Here is a 21,702-nt window from a genome sequence, read left to right on the forward strand (position 1 = left end):
ACCAACAAAAATCAGAGAAGCAGAGGCTGTCTTATGCTGCTGCTGGGGGGCAGCTTGGTAATATGTATCCAAAGAATAGGTCTGTAAAGACTTTCTCTTATCATTGATTTAGAAAGAGATAGTCACATTTATAGGATTGATTAATAAAATTAGTTAGAGACTGAAAATGTGATTTCATTTGTGTATATATATAACTCATTTCCCTTGCGGATGGTGTTTTTAAGAAGTCTGTCCTAGGGGCGCCTGGGTGGCACAGCGGTTGAGCGTCTGCCTTCGGCTCAGGGCGTGATCCCGGCGTTATGGGATCAAGCCCCACGTCAGGCTCCTCTGCTATGAGCCTGCTTCTTCCTCTCCCACTCCCCCTGCTTGTGTTCCCTCTCTCGCTGGCTGTCTCTATCTCTGTCAAATAAATAATAAAATCTTAAAAAAAAAAAAAAAAGAAGTCTGTCCTAAACCATCTGTAGGGGGAATGAACGGTGGGACTGCGATGGCCGGTGTCAGCAGGGCACGTCACCATGCGAAGAGCGTGGGCCATTACCAGCAGCACTTGGTGGGGCCCAGATTCATGGGATGCTGCCCTTCCTCTGGCATTTTGCAGAGAGGCTTGCTCAAGCCGGAAGCAGCTGGTGACATCATCGCACTGTTGTCCAGAGAGGTACCCTTCCCCTCCTGCTCTCCCCACCCTTTGTGAGGCAGAAGTGAGGGCAGCCTTGCCAGTGGGAGAGAAAGCCGGGGTGGGTGCCAAGCTGGCTCACGGTCTGCAGGTTCCTGCTCGGAACTTCGTGGGGAACGGGCTCTATGCACAGCCCCCCTCATAAAGGAAGTGGGCCCTGTGGGAAGTTGAGTTTGGACACGACTCCTCCCACTCGGAGTCCCCGGCCGGCCAGCTGGTGGCAAACTTGGGGTTTGCTCAGGACTGGCGGTCCGACCAGTGCTGTGTCCCAGCCCACAAGGCTTAGCATCAGTGGACCGCACGCAGGGCTATGGCCACTGAAAGCTCCCCCAAACCGGGACCTGAGCCCCATGGACAAGACCAAGAAAAACAACTTATCCAATGAGATCCAGTGACCAGAGAAAGAACATAAGCAATGGAATAGAAAGCTCTAAGAGCCCGTAAGGACATACACATTTCACACCTGTACACACGCACGTATGTATTTCACACGCATGATTTTTTTAGGTGAGCACATATCACAAGTTTATTTTTTTTAACTTTTTAACAGAAGAACTAGCAGGATGGTAAAACTGGTTTTTAAAAATATAGACCAGAAGTATTTGTAAATACTGAGAGAAATCGTAATGAAATACCATTGCTAAGTTACGTCCCAAACTGATAAATGCCCTGCAGGCAATAAAATTGTGCTGTTGGTTCGTAAGTCGCTTTATGAGCCGGACAGTGTTTGTATTTCTCTCGGACAGAGCTCATCTGCATTGTCCTCAGAAAGAATCACATGCAGGGCCATCAGTTTTCTGTAAGTTTCAGCAGCTGCTCTGACAGAACTTTACGTGCTCCGAGCAACAACAGCACGTCAGCACAAGAGCGGGTGCTCCTGGGATGGTCAACAGTCCTTGAAAGAGCACGTCAGACGCTGCTCCAGTGGGGCATGGAAAAGATCGGTGCTCACCCCCTTACTATTTCCAGATTTTGGAGTTTTTATTTTTTTTAAAGATTTTATTCATTTATTTGAGAGGGAGCATAAGCAGGAGGGGCAGAGGGAGAGGGAGAAGCAGGCTCCCCACTGAGCAGGAAGCCCGACGCAGGACTCGATCCCAGGACCCTGGGATCATGACCTGAGCCAAAGGCAGACGCTTCACCAACTGGGCCACCCGGGCACCCCCTAAATACAGATTATTTAAAAGGAAGACTCATACTACAAGAAAAATTCCTCTAGTCACTTTAAACTAAAAATACTAGCCTGTCTCAGCAGAACCTAGAGGTGGGAGAGGAAGGGTTTTTGGTGCAGGGAGGAGTCCCTGTGAGGACAGGGAGGGCAGAAGAAGAAATGGGAACACAGACGCTTCCTTGGAGGGCAGGGGGTCACTGATGTCTTCCTTCCATTTGAAAAATGTTATTTTAATAGGAATTCAAGGAAAGGAAAGATCACCTGTTATGGAAATACTCTGATGTGTAAATTGGCAAAGAAGAAAAAGGAAAATAGCAGTCTGGTCAAACTATCAAAAATAAGGAGGGAGAGAAACAACCAAGTGCAATAAATAGTAGCAAAGTCACATGGAAGGAATGTTACCAGGCATTATTTTAAATGTAAATGGACTGCACTCCCTCATTAAGAGACGCATGCAATTTGTATGAAAAACATTAAAACTACCAAGAAACTAATAACAGCAGCAACAAAGCAGGAATGGCAGTGTTCGTATCAGACAAGATAGAAATTCATCTGAAAAAGCACCAAACGGTAGAAAGAGAAAGAGTTTGTGAAGATAGAACAGTCGTGAAAGGGCTTGGTTTTAAGTGGTTTATGGATTGACTAACCTGAGCCTCACATCAGCCCTATGAAGACGGTGGTATTATCCGCATTTGACCCAAGTTGATGTACAGAGAGGCTGAGGAAGCTGCTGGAACAGACAGGATTCAAACTCTGGTGGTCTCGCTTACACACTTACACCGTGTGGTCTCGATATTCGTCGGAGAACAGCCTGCGGTAGCGTGCGTACACCCACGTGTGTGTGTGTATAGACACGCACACACACACTTGTATATTACATATGTGCGTATTCCTGTATAACTGTTGTGGAGTTTCAAAAACATCTTTCAGAATTAGCTCTGATAAGCAAAAGTAAGACCAATACTAGACTAATACTGTCAACAGACTTGATTAACGGGGGTGTATAGGACCTAACATCCCTCTAGCAGACTGGACATATTTCTTATTTTTTTTTAAAGATTTTATTTATTTATTCAACAGAGATAGAGACAGCCAGCGAGAGAGGGAACACAAGCAGGGGGAGTGGGAGAGGAAGAAGTAGGCTCCCAGTGGAGGAGCCTGATGTGGGGCTCGATCCTAGAACGCCAGGATCACACCCTGAGCTGAAGGCAGACGCTTAACGACTGAGCCACCCAGGCGCCCCGACTGTACATATTTCTTTCATGTATCCAAGGAACTTAGAAAACCCCACCATGAACATGGCCACAAAGTAAAATTTATAATTATGGGCCACGTTCTCTGACCACAATCTAATAAATAATAAAAACTTGGCCCCAAAGATCTTAAGTTGGAAATTAAGAAACATGCCTCTAGATAATTCTTTCATCAAAAAGGATATTGAAAGGAAAATCACAAAATATCTCAAACACAAAGGAAATGAGATTCCTTCATACCAAAAATGATACAACAGTACAAAAATATGCTCAGAAAAAAATAAACTATGATCTTAAATATCTTCACTATTAAGAAAGGCAGGAAATTAATATTCATCTTAAGAAATTAGAAAAAAACAATAGGAACTAAAATAAAGAATATAATTTTTAATAGTAATAAAATAATATACAAAAATAGTAGAAAGGAAAAATCCAAAAATTGGTTTTTGAAAATCTGTATGAACCCAATGATTTCTGGGAAAACATGAATTATCAAAATTGACTCCAAAAAATACGGAAATTTTGAATACACCAATTGCTACAAAACGTTGCAAGTAACACCAGAATGAAATGGTTTCCTGGCTTAGTTTACTCTAGACTTTAAGAAACAGATATAAATATTACTTAAGTTGTTCCAAACCTTAGAAAAAGATGGCAATCTCCCCAATTCATTTTATGAAGCCATAATTTTAATATGAATAACTGATGAAAATATTATACATAAGAAAATAGGCTAATTTTACTTAGAACTTGATGTAAAAATCCTATATAACCTATTAATAGGCTGCAGCAATGTATCAGAAGAAGAATGCTCTATGACCCATTAGGGTTTATTCCAAGAATGGCTCGATATCTGGAAATCCATAACTCACTCTGCATGGTCACATCAGTAGATGCAGAAAAGGCTTTTATTATTAATTAGGGCACCAATCCTGACAAGAACTCCAAAATATAGGATTAAAAGGGATTACTTAAATATGGAAAAGACCACCAAAAAACTGTAGCAAATATTTTAAATAGCTAACACTAAAGTTGTTTTTATTAAAATCCATATCCAAAAAAAAAAAAAAATCAGTCACGATGCCTATTCTCACATTGACATTCAGCATTGCCTTAAAATCTCTACTCAGAGGTCAGGAGTTAAGATGGCGGAGGAGTAGGGGACCCCTTTTTCAGCCGGTCCCCTGAGTTGAGCTGGCTAGGTACCAGACCAGCAGGAACATCCACGGAATCAGCCTGAGACGCAGGAAGATACATCTGGATCTCTACAAATGAACATCTCCAGCGCTGAGTATCGAGGTACGAAGCGGGGAGCCGTGAAACCGCGCACAGATATCGGAAGATAAACAGAAGGGGGAGGGAGCCGCCGTGTCAGGGCGCCGGGAAGCAGCAGCCACCTGCACGGGGGAGCGGGCGAACCGCGGACCCGCACGCTTGAGACAGCAGAGTGAGAATGGGAGCTCCGGGAGCGCACGCAGGGCGGCTAGCGGGCCACCTGCACCGGGGAGCGGGCGGACCGCAGACCCGCACCCTGGAAACAGCAGACTGAGTCCGTGAGCCGGGAGCGCACGCAGGGCGGCTAGCGGGCCACCTGCACCGGGGAGCGGGCGGACCGCAGACCCGCACCCTGGAAACAGCAGACTGAGTCCGTGAGCCGGGAGCGTGCACCACCAAGCATCTCACGGAGCTCCGGAGCTCCGGTGTGCTCACTGGATCGAGGCTGAGACCGGGAGCTCCGGGAGCGTCCGCGGGGCGGCTGGCGGCNACTGGATCCAGGCTGAGACCGGGAGCATGCGCAGGGCGGCTGGCAGCTGAAGGGCCACCTAAACGCGGGAGCAGGCAGACTCGCGGTCGGCACCCGCGAGACACCAGACTGAGACCGGGAGCTCCGGGAGCCCGCGTGGGGCAGCTGGCGACTGGCGGCTGGCGGGGTTGGAAACACAAAGGACAGAGACGTGCCGGCCCTGGAAGTGAGGGCTGGGACGCCGGGTGTGGGGCGCACAGCCCGGGATGCTGCAGGGTTGAGCAGCACCAACAGAAACAGAGTTAAAGTGGCCAGAACATCAGTGGAGAACGATCCGCGATCCCTCTGTTCTGAGACAGAGGCTGAATTTCAGCCGCTGCTGCTCTCTCAGAAGAGGCATAGCAAACCGCCAGGGAAAGCCGCCAGAGAACAAAAGCCCGGAAATACCGGCTCACAGGGTGCCCATCCCCATCCCCCCTCGCAAGGGACACAGAGACCTACCCAAACACGGTTTTCTGAGTACCGGCGTGGCAGGCCCCTCCCCCAGAAGGCAAGCTGAAAAATCAAGAAGCCCACAACCCAGGTCGGCTGAGTGGCGCAGTCACCAAGCACCTGTCTTCGGATTAGGGTGTGATCACAACGCTCCGTAAGGAGTCCTTCATCGGGCTTCTCCACCGGGAACCTGCTTCTTCCTCTCCCACTCCTCTGCTTGGGTTCCCTTTCTTGCTGACTGTCTCTCTCTCTCTCAAATAAATAAATAAACTCTTTAAGGAAGAAGCCCACATCCCTAAGATCTCTATAAAACAAGGGCGCACGGCCTGGGTCCCAGTCAACACTTGGGCTCTGGACAACCCTGCAATCTCTCTTCATCAGAATGACGAGAAGGAGAAGTCCCCCCCAGCAAAGAAAAGATAATGAGNAAGTCCCTCCCAACAAAGAAAAGATAATGAGTCTGTGGCCTCTGCCACAGAATTAATACAAATGGATGTATCCCAATTATCAGATGTATCCCAATTATCAGAAATGGAATTCAGAGCAACAATGGTCAAGATGATGAGTAAACTTGAAAAAAGCATCAGAGAAAGCGTTGCTGAGAATATAGAATCCCTAAGGGCAGAAATGAGAGCGAATCTGACAGAAATTAAAAATTCTATGGGCCAAATACAGTCAAAACTAGAGGCTCTGACGGCCAGGGTCACCGAGGCAGAGGAACGCGTTAGCGAATTGGAGGATGGGTTAGTAGAAGAAAAAACGAAAATAGAAGCTGGTCTTAAAAAAATCCACGCCCACGAATGTAGATTACGGGAGATTACTGACTCTATGAAACGATCCAATGTCAGAATCATCGGCATCCCTGAAGGGGTGGAGAAAAACAGAGGTCTAGAAGAGATATTTGAACAAATTGTAGCTGAAAACTTCCCTAATCTAGCAAGGGAAACAAGCATTCGTGTCCAAGAGGCAGAGAGGACCCCATCCAAGCTCAACCAGGACAAACCTACGCCACGGCATGTCATAGTGCAATTCGCAAATATTAGATCCAAGGATACAGTATTGAAAGCGGCCAGGGCAAAGAAATTTCTCACGTACCAAGGCAAAGGTATCAGGATTACGTCAGACCTGTCTACAGAGACCTGGAATGAGAGAAAGGCTTGGGGGGGCATTTTTAAAGCTCTTTCAGAGAAAAACATGCAGCCAAGGATCCTTTATCCAGCAAAGCTGTCATTCAGAATTGATGGAGAAATAAAGACGTTCCAAAATCGCCAATCATTAACCAATTTCGTAACCACGAAACCAGCCCTACAGGAGATATTAAGGGGGGCTCTATAAAGGTAAAAAGGCCCCAAGAGTGATACAGAGCAGCAAGTCACAACCGATACAAAGACTTTAAAGAGAAATGGCATCATTAAAATCATATCTGTCAATAATCTCTATCAATCTAAATGGCTTAAACTCTCCCATAAAACGCCACAGGGTTGCAGATTGGATAAAAAGACATGACCCATCCATTTGCTGTCTACAAGAGACTCATTTTGAACCCAAAGATGCATTCAGACTTAGAGTAAGGGGATGGAGTACCATCTTCCACGCAAATGGACCTCAAAAGAAAGCTGGAGTAGCAATTCTCATATCAGATAGACTGGATTTTAAACTAGAGGCCATAGAGAGAGATACAGAAGGGCACTATATTATTCTTAAAGGAAGTATTCAACAAGTGGATATGACAATTATTAATATATATGCCCCCAACAGGGGAGCAGCAAGATACACAAGCCAACTCTTAACCAAAATAAAGAGACATATAGATAAGAACACAGTAATAGTAGGGGACCTCAACACCCCACTATCAGAAATAGACAGAACACCCTGGCAAAAACTAAGCAAAGAATCAAAGGCTTTGAATGCCATACTCGACGAGTTGGACCTCATAGATATATATAGAACACTACACCCCAGAACCAAAGAATACTCATTCTATTCAAATGCCCATGGAACATTCTCAAGAATAGATCATGCTCTGGGACACAAAACAGGTCTCAGCCAATACCAAAAGATTGAAATTATCCCCTGCATATTCTCAGACCACAACGCTCTGAAATTGGAACTCAACCACAAGGAAAAACCTGGAAGAAACTCAAACACTTGGAGGCTAAGAACCATCCTGCTCAAGAATGACTCGATAAACCAGGAAATCAAAAAACAAATTAAACAATTTATGGAGACCAACGAGAATGAATACACAACGGTCCAAAACCTATGGGATACTGCAAAGGCAGTCCTAAGGGGGAAATACATAGCCATCCAAGCCTCACTCAAAAGAATAGAAAAATCTAAAATGCAGTTTCTATATTCTCACCTCAAGAAACTGGAACAGCAACAGAGGGACAGGCCTAACCCACTGACAAGGAAGGAGTTGACCAAGATTAGAGCAGAAATCAATGAATTAGAGACCAGAACCACAGTAGAGCAGATCAACAGGACTAGAAGCTGGTTCTTTGAGAGAATCCATAAAATTGATAGACCACTGGCAAAACTTGTCCAAAAACAAAGAGAAAGGACTGAGATTATTAAAATTATGACTGAAAAGGGAGAGGTCACGACCAGCACCATTGAAATTGCAAGGATTATTAGAAACTTTTATCAACAGCTATATGCCAAAAAACTAAACAATCTGGAAGAGATGGAGGCCTTCCTGGAAACCTATAAACTACCAAGACTGAAACAGGAAGAAATAGATTTCTTAAATAGGCCAATTAACTATGAAGAAATTGAGTCAGTGATAAACAACCTTCCAAATAATAAAACTCCAGGCCCAGACGGTTTTCCTGGGGAATTCTACCAAACATTCAAAGAAGAAATAATACCTATTCTCCTAAAGCTATTTCAAAAAATAGAAACAGAAGGAAAGCTACCAAACTCATTCTATGAGGCTAATATTACCTTGATCCCCAAACCAGGCAAAGACCCCCTCAAAAAGGAGAATTACAGACCGATTTCTCTAATGAATATGGATGCCAAAATCCTCAACAAGATCCTTGCTAATAGAATCCAACAGTACATTAAAAGGATTATCCATCATGACCAAGTGGGATTCATACCTGGGATGCAAGCATGGTTCAACACTCGCAAATCAATCAATGTGATACATCATATCAACAAGAAAAGACTCAAGAACCATATGATCCTCTCAATTGATGCAGAAAAAGCATTTGACAAAATACAGCATCCTTTCCTGATTAAAACCCTTCAGAGTGTAGGAATAGAGGGTACATTTCTCAATCTCATAAAAGCCATCTATGAAAAGCCTACTGCAAGCATTATTCTCAATGGGGAAAAGCTGGAAGCCTTTCCCTTAAGATCAGGAACACGACAAGGATGCCCACTCTCGCCACTATTATTCAACATAGTACTAGAAGTCCTTGCAACAGCAATCAGAAGACAAAAAGGGATCAAAGGTATCCAAATCGGCAAAGAAGAAGTCAAACTGTCTCTCTTTGCAGATGACATGATACTCTATATGGAAAACCCAAAGGAATCCACTCCCAAACTATTAGAAGTTATAGAACAATTCAGTAAGGTGGCAGGATACAAAATCAATGCCCAGAAATCAGTTGCATTTCTATACACGAATAACGAGACTGAAGAAAGAGAAATTAGGGAATCCATCCCATTTACAATAACACCAAAAACCATGCGTTACCTTGGAATTAACTTAACCAGAGACGTAAAGGACCTATATCCTAGAAACTATAGATCACTTTTGAAAGATATTGAGGAAGACATAAAAAGATGGAAAAATATTCCATGCTCATGGATTGGAAGAATTAACATAGTTAAAATGTCCATACTACCCAGAGCAATCTACACTTTCAATGCTATCCCGATCAAAATACCGAGGACATTTTTCAAAGAACTGGAACAAATAGTCCTTAAATTTGTATGGAACCAGAAAAGGCCCCGAATCTCCAAGGAACTGTTGAAAAGGAAAAACAAAGCTGGGGGCATCACAATGCCGGATTTCGAGCTGTACTACAAAGCTGTGATCACAAAGACAGCATGGTACTGGCACAAAAACAGACACATCGACCAATGGAACAGAATAGAGAACCCAGAAATGGACCCTCGGCTCTTTGGGCAACTAATCTTTGATAAAGCAGGAAAAAACATCCGGTGGAAAAAAGACAGTCTCTTCAATAAATGGTGCTGGGAAAATTGGACAGCTACATGCAAAAGAATGAAACTTGACCACTCTCTCACACCATACACAAAAATAAACTCCAAATGGATGAAAGACCTCAATGTGAGACAGGAATCCATCAAAATTCTAGAGGAGAACATAGGCAACAACTTCTATGACATCGGCCAGAGCAACCTTTTTCACGACACATCTCCAAAGGCAAGAGAAATAAAAGATAAAATGAACTTATGGGACTTTATCAGGATAAAGAGCTTCTGCACAGCCAAGGAAACAGTCAAAAAAACTAAGAGACAGCCCACGGAATGGGAGAATATATTTGCAAAGGACACCACAGATAAAGGACTGGTATCCAAGATCTACAAAGAACTTCTCAAACTCAATACACGAGAAACAAATAAACAAATCATAAAATGGGCAGAAGATATGAACAGACACTTTTCCAATGAAGACATACAAATGGCTAACAGACACATGAAAAAATGTTCAAAATCATTAGCCATCAGGGAAATTCAAATCAAAACCACACTGAGATACCACCTTACGCCAGTTAGAATGGCAAAGATAGACAAGGCAAGAAACAACAATTGTTGGAGAGGATGTGGAGAAAGGGGATCCCTCCTACATTGTTGGTGGGAATGCAAGTTGGTACAGCCACTCTGGAAAACAGTGTGGAGGTCCCTTAAAAAGTTAAAAATTGAACTACCCTATGACCCAGCCATTGCACTACTGGGTGTTTACCCCAAAGATACAGACGTAGTAAAGAGAAGGGCCATATGCACCCCAATGTTCATAGCTGCATTGTCCACAATAGCCAAATCATGGAAGGAGCCGAGATGCCCTCAACAGATGACTGGATTAATGAAGTTGTGGTCCATATATACAATGGAATATTACTCAGCTATCAGAAAGAACGAATTCTCAACATTTGCTGCAACATGGACGGCACTGGAGCAGGTAATGCTAAGTGAAATAAGTCAAGCAGAGAAAGACAATTATCATATGATTTCTCTCATCTATGGAACATAAGAACTAGGATGATCGGTAGGGGAAGAAAGGGATAAAGAAAAGGGGGGTAATCAGAAGGGGGAATGAAACATGAGAGACTATGGACTATGAGAAACAAACTGAAGACTTCAGAGGGGAGGGGGTGGGGGAAGGATAGACTGGTGATGGGTAGTAAGGAGGGCACGTATTGCATGGTGCACTGGGTGTTATACGCAACTAATGGAACATCGAACTTTGCATCGGAATCCGGGGATGTACTGTATGGTGACTAACATAATATAAAAAAAAAAAAAAAATCTCAGTGAGGGACTAAAGGTACATAATTCATATCAATGATGTAAAATCATGTTTATGCATATTAATTAGGGAATAAGAAGAAAACTGTATATAAGAGAGCCACTGTCCAGTTGCAGGGCAGAGCGTATGCTAGCCTAGCATTTTTGGAAGAAAGGAAAACAAGATGAAAGGGGGAGAGAGAGCGCTGGTTGCCGGGGCGGTGGGGAGCAGAGGGAGGAACGGGATCCACTTACATCGCGTGGAGTTGCGAGAACATCTGTGCACAAGGATCCTGAGAAACGGGGCACATCGTGGGCCTCCTGGGAGGGGATGTCTGATGCAAGAGCAGGGGATGTGAGGAGGACACTCACATTCCCTCCTTTACCCTGATGTGCCTCTGAATTTAGCGCCACCACCTGGTTTCGTCTATCCAAAATAATAATTTTAATTCAAGAATTCAGTGTTTGTCCAACAACAAAAAAGAATTAATGGATGAAAATGTATATCCTAGTATTTTTATTCCTCTTGCTATTTCCGTATACAGTTGACTCTTGAAAGGCAGGATCGGGGCACCGACCCCCTGTGTGGTTAAAAATCCACTTACAACTTTTGACTCCCCCCGCCAAACATAGCTAATAGCCAACTATAGACCAGAAGCTTTACCGATAACAACAACAGTCGATTAACAGGTATTTGTATGTTGTATGTATGATACACTGTGTACCTATAATAAAGTCAGCCTGAGAAAAGAAAATGTTATTGAGAAAATCGTAACAGAAAATACATTCACAGGACTGTGAAAAAACCCACATAATTCAAACGTGTTGCTGTTCATGGGTCAACTGTATTTTTAAAAAGAAAACATCCATGGCTGTTTGAGAAATGATGATTTTATGTTAATACATCCCAGTGAGCTACAGACATGTTCTGAAATAATAAAAACTGGTGGATTTTCTAAAGGTCTCCATCAAGATTTTGGAAAATGCCCTGAGCACACGGTCCAGTATCTCGTGGCCGACGCTGCGCTACCTGATTGGGGAAGTGATTTACGGTGGCCGGGTGACCGACACGTGGGACAGGCGATGTTTGAACACCCTTCTCTACAAATTTTGTAATCCTGAAGTGCTGAGAGATGATTTCAGTTTCTCCAGTGATGAGGTAAGAAAATGTATTTCCTTACATCACTCGCTTACCTGAATGGTGTTACATTATTTAAAATCTGCATTTAAAGAAATTTTAATGTTCCCTTTCAATGGCTTTTATTAACTTCCAGTGTTTCTTTAAAGATTTCATTTATTCATTTTAGAGAGAGCTAGAGAGAGAGAGCACACACAGAGGCAGAGGGACAGAGAGAGAGAGAAGCAGATTCCCCGCTGAGTGGAGAGCCCAGTGCGGGACTCAATCCCAGGCCCCTGAGATCATGACCTGAGCCAAAGGCAGACCCTTAACTGCCTTCACCACCCAGGTGTCCCTATTAACTTCCAGTCTCACAGAAATAATTCAGCATTACTCTGGCAGTTAACGTTTCATCTATCCATCCGTACTCTCGAGGTCAGAGAAGACCTGGATATGACCTCTGTGTCCTCGATTATCCCGATTTATAGCAGTTCCCTGACCTCATGATGCCATTGTGAAGATTTATGCACCCAGCATCTGAGCACCCAGATACATCCATCTTCCATCACCTCCCCTGTGCAAACCCCTGTGCCTCTATAGACCTGTCCCTTTGAAGAGACCCAAACAGAAGGCCCCTAGTCCCCACACATTCTGCGATCCTATTGGGTGAAGGTCGCCAGCTCTGGGCCTGGGACCCCAGTGTCACTTCCTGGGAGCCCTCAGAGGTCCCTGTCCCCGTGCACCGGGCTCTTGGCTCTGCCCTCTGTGCCATCCTTCCAATTCTGTAGAAAGGGGCCCATGTTTATGGCTCAGCAGTTTCTTCAGCACCTTCCTTTCTGCAGTCGAACTGCAGTCTGACATCCTTTCCACGTTCTACTGTCTCTGTCCCTTTCAGACCAAGCTGATACAATTCATTTTTGAGCTCTGAGTTTCTGGAATCAGTTTGTCATCTTCTCCAATAAAGGTGCACCAGCACATACCCCCGGGGCAGCTCAGCTGTCGTGGTGGCTCGGGGTTCCCCGGGAGTTACGCCCAAGACGTTGGCTGGGCTGCGGTCATTAGGGCTTCCCTGGGGCGGGAGGAGCCACTTCCAAGCCACTCACAGGACTGACGGCCAGAAGCCTCAGTGCCTCCACATTCGGGACCTCGGGGGGCAGCGCGGGGGTGGCTCCCGATCACCATCGATGGGGGTGTCGGAGGATCGGGGTCTTGCAGCTGGCTACCCCCAGAGCAACCGACCCACCAGAGAGAAACGAGGCTGTGGCACCGTGTACGAGCTGGTCCCCAGCCACACGCAGTCCCCTCCGCTCTGCGTTCTGTGGGAAGAAGCAGCCGCGCAGTCCAGCCTCCGTTCCAGGAGAGGAGAAGTGGCTCCGTGTTTCAAAGGGATGGAGTCAAAGATAGTCACGTTCATCACCATCGCTAAGTAGGGTTTTGAAGGCACAGTCTCTCCCAGTTAGATGTGACTCTGAGAGTCGGCCTTACGGAGCAGCACCGGCTTCGGCTGATCCCGGGAGATGCTGCTGGTGGACGGGAAGGAAGCTCTCCCGCGCCCAGTAAGGAGCTTGTCAATTATTAAAAATTTTATTATTTGTTGCACCACTGGAATTTTGCACCTTTTGACCATCTTCCCCCATTTTCCCCATCCCCCACCTCCCAAGTGGTCAGGAGGATTCTTCAGTTCAGTGTCCCGTTCCCTCTCCAGTTCTCACCACAGTACTCTGGTGTGTGAGGGCCTGACCGCATCCGCTCCCTGAGGCATGGTTCACGGAGACACGGGTGGTGAGAAGCCACCGACTGGCCCTTAACGTCTCTCTTTTCCCAACAGGAAAGTTATTGAGCGGATCAGTATAACCGCACTTTACAAGCACAATCCCAGATTTCGCTTTTGACAGAAGTGTCTAGAATATGGCACCCAGAACTAAGAAGAGCCTTCTGTATACGTTTTATGGGAAGCAGTGTCTTATGGAAAATAGGTCTCGCTCGGGGCAAAAACTAACGAAGTGGTTAAATTTTCAGATGCCTCAGTCAGTGCCCAAATCTGCGAGCATGGGTGACTGCATACACATTATCCAGTCCTTCCCTGACGGCGACCCTCCCGACCTCTTAGGCCTGCACCCTGAGGCCGTACGACGCTGCAGGGAGGTCCAGGGCCAGGAGTTCATCGACAGTCTCATTGCCATGGAACCAAGAGCCACCACCACCCACCTTCTGGTCAGGTAAGAGCTCACCAGGAAAAACGTTTAGTCGGAGATTACAGAACATTCATAGGCAAGAATTAGATATTAAATTACTAATTACTAACTTGAAGAGATACAATGCCGAACTTGTGGATCAGTAAGTCCAAAAGATAGCGTCAAATGTAAAACACAGTCTAAAAATACAGAGACTAAATTCTGCAGATGACACAGAGGCGAGGAGACACAGCCAGGAGGGCGTGTGCACACACACGTAAATATAATTACCAGGTACACAGTGGGCACTCAATCTTTGTGGAATGAGTGACTGGTCTGTACCCAGTGAGTGGCATTTTTAAACTGACTTTGTTTCAGTGTGAAATGTCACCTTTCCTTCTCTAGGACGGGGAAAGACACCCATCATAATAAGTAAGAGGACCGTTTGGTGAAGAGAAGCTTGCTGTGTCCTTAGAGGCCTGGGTGGCTTGTGCCTCTGTTAGTCACACTGCTCAGTATCCTTTCTCTACTTATCCATACCTAGACAATGCCTGTCTACCCATCAAGGCCGCCGTGAGGTTCAGATGGTCTCGACCCAAACTCTCCAGCCTCATCAGCCTGTAAGCGTTAAGATAAGGTCGTTTGTGTCAAGGCCACGACCACCTGGTGTGAGCTCCCCAACGAAGTGTGTCCCTGCTATGCTCACTCAGATCTGCTCAGGACACAGGTGGCACGCATGGGCTTCACCTCTCTTCCTTCCTCACTGGCTCCAGGTTCAAATCCCAGCTCCACCACTTGACTTGGCAAACTTGGGGATGCCAATGAGGTCTTTTGTCTCCGGTTCATCAAATTTAAATTAGAAATAGTAATGGTTTCTAGCAGGGCTGTGCTCAGAATATGAGTTCCTTATGTAAGTTTGGCTTTTCAATTTGCAAGTCTAACAGATTTTAACTAGCATTTTGAAAAGGTCTTTGAATAGTATTTGGTTCCATCGACAAACTTAAACACTTTCAGACATGCTAATATTCATTACGAACTTAATATGCTTCAGCTAGCTGACTCCCAAACCCTCTCGAGTCTTCAATAAGCCTTATAAATCTAATAAACAAATATACCAGATCTTAAACTTGCTTTTATATTTTTTTAATTTATTTATTTGAGAGAGAGAGACAGACAGATAGCAAAAGAGAGAGCACGACTAGGGAGGAGAGGAAGAAGCAGACTCCCCACTGAGCAGGGAGCCCAACGTGGGACTCAGTCTTGGGACTCTGGGATCATGACCCGAGCCAAAGGCAGACGCTTAACTGACTGAAACACCTAGGCACTCCCTATTTTCTTAAAAAAGATGTTATTTATTTGACAGAAAGAGAGCACAAGCAGGGGGAGCAGCAGAGGGAGAGGGAGAAACTGGGTCCCCACTGAGCAGGGAGCCCGATGCTGGACTCGATCCCAGGACCCCGGGTTCATGACCTGAGCTGAAGGCAGACACTTCACCGACTGAGCCACCCAGGCGCCCCTAAAATCATAAATTTAAACGAATTTCTCAATCATCTGTTTTAAGTTGGAGTGACAAAGCTGATCTTCAGGTTTTAAGAGCCCGAATCTCTTAAATATCACCAATAGTGAAAACACCAACATGTACAGAGTCCTCAGCACAAAACTACTGTTACTATGATTTTGATTCTGTTAGTATCGTCGACACCAGCTTCTAAGCCTTCCCCACGGTGAGAGATGCTAAGCAGGGAGCAGGGGCGTCACTGGGCAGGATGTGTGAGTCTGCCTTCTCAGAGTGCTTAAGGTTGGAAAAACCCCAGGAAAATAAACAGAAATTTAAACTACAACACGAATTGCTTCCTGTTGGCAACACTCACAGGATCCCTTGAACCCTGATCAGAGTTGTCACCAAGACAGTAACAACTCCAGAAGCCTGTGAGGTGACAGTCATGTTGCCCACATGCCTGGATTCCAACGACGTGTGCCCTAACGGACTCAGACTCACACACTGGGTGTTACGTTCCGTTTGCTCTGCAGGACAGCTGGGCACACTGGCCCCACCTGGGGCGTCCACGGTCTCCCCCCTGGTGCACAGGGGGCCCCACTCTAGGTAACTACCCCGTGACCTCACCACAAGGCCCCTCCTTCTATAAAGCTCGGTTGAGGCCTGGGTTTTGTGGAGAAGAGCCGTGAACCGTCAGGATCTTCCATCCACGGAGTCCCTCCTGTCAGTAAGTTACTCCGAAGAAAAACTCTGGAAAAGGTCTTCTCAGTCTGGGGGACACCTGACTGGCCCTCCCCCACCTTCTAACAGGCTCTTTCTATACAGTGTATTTTTGTCCACTTACCTCTCAACCCTCTGCACCCATAGGAATCCTGTACTCCTCAGGTCTTGTCTCTCTGGACCACGAAACTCCTGTTAAGATGCTATCTGAATGGATTCTCACTATGGCTTTGGTTATTTGGTGATCTCGTCCAAGGTCATTCCACGGACACAAAATAGACCGATCTGAGCTCTCATTTCACTGACGGAGTGAATATATCCTAACTATTTACAACATAGAGGGAAAGCTGCACACGGAGAGGAGGACGTCATTGGAAATCTTCCAGTATGTCCCCAGAATATCAGCTTAAATTCCCCGCACAACCAACACTTCTAAATAGTAATTCTGTACTTTTAGTCTTAACAAACACACCAGTCAGAGACGAGATGATTGTAAGGGGCTGCTTCTCGTAAGCACGTGAAACCACTTTATTCAGGTCCCTCTGGTTATTTTGGGATGCTATGATTATTACAGTTAGGCGCCGTTTACTCAAAGCATACCAGAAACTTCTCTGTGTGAGTGCGCTTGAGAGATCGGTCCCATTCGGTGTGACCACCTCGGTGCTAGCAAACATTTGCGCTTTGGAGATGTTTGCTTATTGAAGTCATCTGATCTTTTGAGTCCTCGTAAGGCAGCCTGGAAGAATCCCACTGGGTAACCCTACTCGCAAGTCAAAAATTAGGGTTTTCCTACTGCATTGTGCGCAGCTGTGGCTCCAGACCATTGCTCACCTTCCAGGTCGACCCTCCTTCGGGCGTGTGACCCGGGCTGTTACTGAAAGCCCGTTCCTGCCGGTATTTAGAGGCACCGCGTGGGACACAAAGCAGGTGCGTCCCATGGCCGTCTCCTCTGCTCCCGGCAGGGAGGTGCCGTCACCATCCCGAGCCCCGGTTTCAAAGAGCTCCTCCAGCTTCCGCGCTTCCTGGCTTTGTGTCCCCATCCATGCAGGTGTCGGCAGGGGAGCTGCCTGTCCCGCTCACTCATGTCCGCGCGGTCAGTTTGCTGCTTTTCTTCTTTCCGCTCTTGGCACTTCACGCACGCGCATTCAGGGGATGCATAGTTGACAAGGAAATCTTAAAACTTTAAAAATGTGTGTGTTCTTGTAAATGTCTGCAGCGCACTGGACAGCTGCCTCCTCTATAAAATGCAGCGAACGCCCTTGTCCGCGTCCCGTGGCTCTGTGGCTCTGGGAGGCTGTGCTGGTCCTCAGGTGGGACCCACCGGAGGGCTTTCCCCGCTCAAACAGATCTGTAGCTCATTCTCCTCCTAATTCTTTCTGCAGTCGTGAGCAGAGTAACGATGAACTGGTGATGGAGATTGTATCCGACATGATAAAGCGGCTGCCAATGTCTGTGGAGAAGGAGGAATGTTCTGGAACTCCCAGCACCTTGAAGTGCATCATGTCCAGCCCCATTTGGGAGTCTCTTTATAAAAGCATCCAAGGTAAGCACGGGACGTGAGCGGGGGCCCCAGGGAAGGACTCCTCAGCAAGAGGAAGGAAGAGTGGAGATGCCACCGAAGGGAGCGCAGAAATACGAAGGCTGAGTGAGCGGGAGAGCGGAATCTCTCTCCAGGCTGAGAGATGGGGAGCATCTTTGCTTCTGTTCTTGTTGAGGCTGGGAGGGGGTGAAGTGAGGGGGGTCGTGGCCCCAAGACTAGAGGGCAGGAAGTCATCCTTGTCGCACAGCAGCTCTGCAGACAGTGGGGTTCGGAGGGGCCTTCGACTCAGAACTCGGGGGAGGATGCACAGGGCCAAAGGGGGCGGCGGCAACCAGCCCGGTTAAATTGTCCACATCCATATTTTAACCCTTGAAAGAAAGTTCATCTGGGAACCCCATGCTGAGCAGTAGTCTGTGCAGTCCGTGCTGTCCCTGAGTCTGGACCACGGTTGGCAAACCAGGGCTGCAGCCAATTCAGCTACCGTTCCTTCTCGTACAGCCCGAACGCAAGAATGGTTTTTTATGTTTTTTTAGTGGTTAAAAAAAAAAAAGAATATTTTTGGCACATAAGTGCTGTATGACATTCCAAGTTGAGCACGCACAAGTCAGTCTTCATTGGCATGCAGCCGTGCTCGCTCGCTCCCGCGTGTGCGCGCCTGCGTTCACACGGCCGAAGCAGCACTGAGCGGTCGTGACCCAGGCAGGAGGGCCTCAGAGCTTGCCCCAGGCTCTGGCTTTTTTTGTTTTTTTGTTTGTTTGTTTTGACCAAAAAAAAAAAAATTGCATCTCAATCCCCGGTCTGGACACATGGAGCTCCTTTGAGTTCCAGAGCTTGTATTGCTCCATGTAAGCCTCATTTTATCTGAAAACTAACATCATTTTTTGTTTAAATCCAGGCTATGATCCCCTTATTCATTGCGCCTTGCTGACCTTTCTGAGTCAAGAAATTGAACGGTTTGATACGTTCTTATTAGTTGTGCATAAATCTTTGAAAGACCTTCAACTTGCAATAAAAGGAGAGATCATCCTCACCCAAGAACTGGAGGAAATCTATGGCTCTTTCCTTAAGACTCACGTACCTACCCTGTGGCAGGTAAACACTACTGGTCCTTCTGCTTTTTAAAGATTGAATTTATTTATGGAACAGAAAGAGAGCGAGAGCGCACGCTCAAGCCAGGGGAGGGGCAGAGGGAGAAGCAGCAGACTCCCCCGCTGAGCAGGGAGCCCAAGGCAGGGCTCGAACCCAGGACTGTGGGATCATGACCTGAGCCAAAGGCAAATGCTTCACCAACTGAGCCACCCAGGCGTCCCAAGAGTCTGTTTCTTAAATTCCACATATGAATGAAACCAAATGGTACTTGTCTTTCCCTGCCTGACTTATTTCACTTAGCGTCACACTCTAGGTCCATCCATGCTGTTGCAAATGGCAAGATTTCATCCTTTTTTCTGGGGGAATAACCTTCCATTGTGCCTATGCACCGCATCTTATCCATCCATCTATCCAAGGACGCTCGGGTTGTTGGTTATATTGGTCTTGGTGTAGACAGTGCTGCAATAAACACAGGGGTGCAGAGATCTTTGAATTCGTGTTTTTGTATCCTTTGGGTAAATACCTGCTAGTGGATTAATGGAAATGCGGTAATTCTGTTTTTAATGTTTTGAGGCACCTCCGTACTGTTTCCAGCATGCTGCACAATCTGCATTCCCACCAACAGTGCACAAGGGTTCCTTTTCCTCCACATTCACTCCAACACCTGTTGTTTCTTGTGTTTTTAATGTTAGCCATGCTGACAGGTGTGAGGTGGTATCTCATCGTGGTTTTGATTTGCGTTTCCCTGATGATCAGTGATGTTGAGCATATTTGCATGTGTGTTGGCCGTCTGTATGTCTTTTTTTCAAAAATGATTTATTTATTGGAGGGAGAGCACAAGCAGGGGGAGGTGGAGAGGGAGAGGCAGAGAGAGAATCTCAAGCAGATTCCCTGCTGAGCACGGAGCCCAATGCAGGGCTTGATCCCATGACCCTAAGATCACAACCTGAGCTGAAACCAAGAGTCAGGTGCTCAACGGACGGAGCCACCCAGGCGCCCCTGGCATGTCTTTGTAGAAATGTCTGTTCATGTCTTCTGTAATTTTTTAACTGAATTATGTTTTTGGTGTTGAATTATATCAGTTCTTTATATATTTTGGATACTAACCCTTTATTGCATATGTCACTTTCAAACATCTCCCATTCCATTGGCTGCCTTTCAGTTTTTTTGTTTCCTTCACTGTGCAGAAGCTTTTATTTTGATGAAGTCCCACTAGTTTATTTTTGCTTTTGTTCTCTTTTGTTTCTCTTGCCTCGGGAGACGAATATAGAAAACATGTTGCTACAGCTGATGTCAGAGACATGACTGCCTGTGCTCTCTTCTAGGATTTTTAGGGTTTCAGGTCTCATATTTATGTCTGTAATCTACTTTGAGTTTATTTTTGTGTGTGGTATGAGAAAGTGGTCCAGACCCACTCTTTTGCATGTAACTGTCCAGTTTTCTCAACACCATTTGTTGAAGAGACGGTCTTTTTCCCGTTGTATTTTCTTTCCTCCTTTGTTGAAGAGTAATTGACTACATAACTGTGACTTTATTTCTGGGCTCTCCATTCTGACCCTTTGATCTGTGTGTCTGTTTTGCGCCAGCACCATACTGTTCCGCTTACTACAGCTCTGTTGTGTATCTTGAAATCTGGGATTACGATTGGATGGAAATCTTAGATTGTTCTTTTTCAAGATTGCTTTGGCTATTTGGGGTCTTTTGTGGTTCCATACAAATTTTAGGATTGTTTATCATAGTCTTGTGAAAAATGCTGTTGGTACTTTGATAGGGATTCCATTAAATCTGTAGATTCCTTGGGGTAGTATGGACATTTTAACAATATTCTCCCAATCCATGAGTATGGAATATCTTTCCATTTGTTTGTGTCCTCTTCGATTTCTTTTGTCAGTGTTTTATAGTTTTCAGAGTACAGATCTTTCACCTCTTTGGTTAGGTTTATTCCTAGGTATTTTATTATTTTTGCTCCAGTTGTAAATAGGGTGGTTTTCTTAATTTTTCTTCTTCATTATTGGTGTATAGAAATGCAGTGGATTTCTGTATGTTGATTTTGTATCCTCCAACTTCACTGAATTTGTTTATTAGTTCTAGCAATTTTTTTGGTGGAACATTTAGGGTTTTCTATATATAGTACCATGTCATCTGCAAATAGTAAAGTCTGCTTCTTCCTTGCCGATTTGGATGCCTTTTATTTCTTGACTGATTGCTGTGGCTAAGACTTCCATACTGTGTTGAATAAAAATGAGTGGACACCCTTGTCTTGTTCCTGATCTTAGGGGGAAAGTTCTCAGGTTTTCACCATTGAGGATGATGTTAGCTGTGGGTTTTTCATATATGGCCTTTATTATGTTGAGGTATGTTCCATCTAAACCTACTTCATTCAGGGATTTTTTTTTTCCATGAATGGCTGTTGTACTTTGTCAAATGTTTTTTCCGCATCTGCTGACAGTGTTGTGTGGCTTTCATCCTTGCTCTTATTGATGTGATGCATCACGTTGATTTGTGAATATTGAGCCACACTTGCATCCTGGGAATAAATCCCACTCAGTCGTGATGAATAATTTCTTTAATGTATTGTTGGATTCGGTTTGCTAGTATTTTGTCAAGGATTTTTGCATCTATGTTCACCATGGATATTGGCCTGTAGTTCTGTTTTGTATATGGGGGGCTCTCTATCTGGTCTTGGTATCAGGTAATGCTGGCCTCAGAATGAATTTGGAAGTTTTTCCTTCTTGTATTTTTTGAAA

At 45.4% G+C, this 21,702-nt stretch overlaps 1 protein-coding gene across 1 annotated transcript in view; it reads left to right on the forward strand.

Annotated features, from left to right (window-relative positions):
- Window positions 1-21,702, forward strand: part of DNAH14 (dynein axonemal heavy chain 14) — a 363,900-nt gene that overhangs the window by 323,218 nt on the left and 18,980 nt on the right. Inside the window, exons 79-82 of the mRNA XM_034667630.1 lie at window positions 11,779-11,976; window positions 13,954-14,153; window positions 17,709-17,869; window positions 18,762-18,958. Of these exons, the coding sequence (XP_034523521.1) occupies window positions 11,779-11,976; window positions 13,954-14,153; window positions 17,709-17,869; window positions 18,762-18,958 (756 nt within the window). The remainder of the gene's footprint in view (window positions 1-11,778; window positions 11,977-13,953; window positions 14,154-17,708; window positions 17,870-18,761; window positions 18,959-21,702) is intronic.

This window comes from Ailuropoda melanoleuca, chromosome 8 (assembly GCF_002007445.2).
Source record: "Ailuropoda melanoleuca isolate Jingjing chromosome 8, ASM200744v2, whole genome shotgun sequence".
Taxonomy (NCBI): domain Eukaryota; kingdom Metazoa; phylum Chordata; class Mammalia; order Carnivora; family Ursidae; genus Ailuropoda; species Ailuropoda melanoleuca.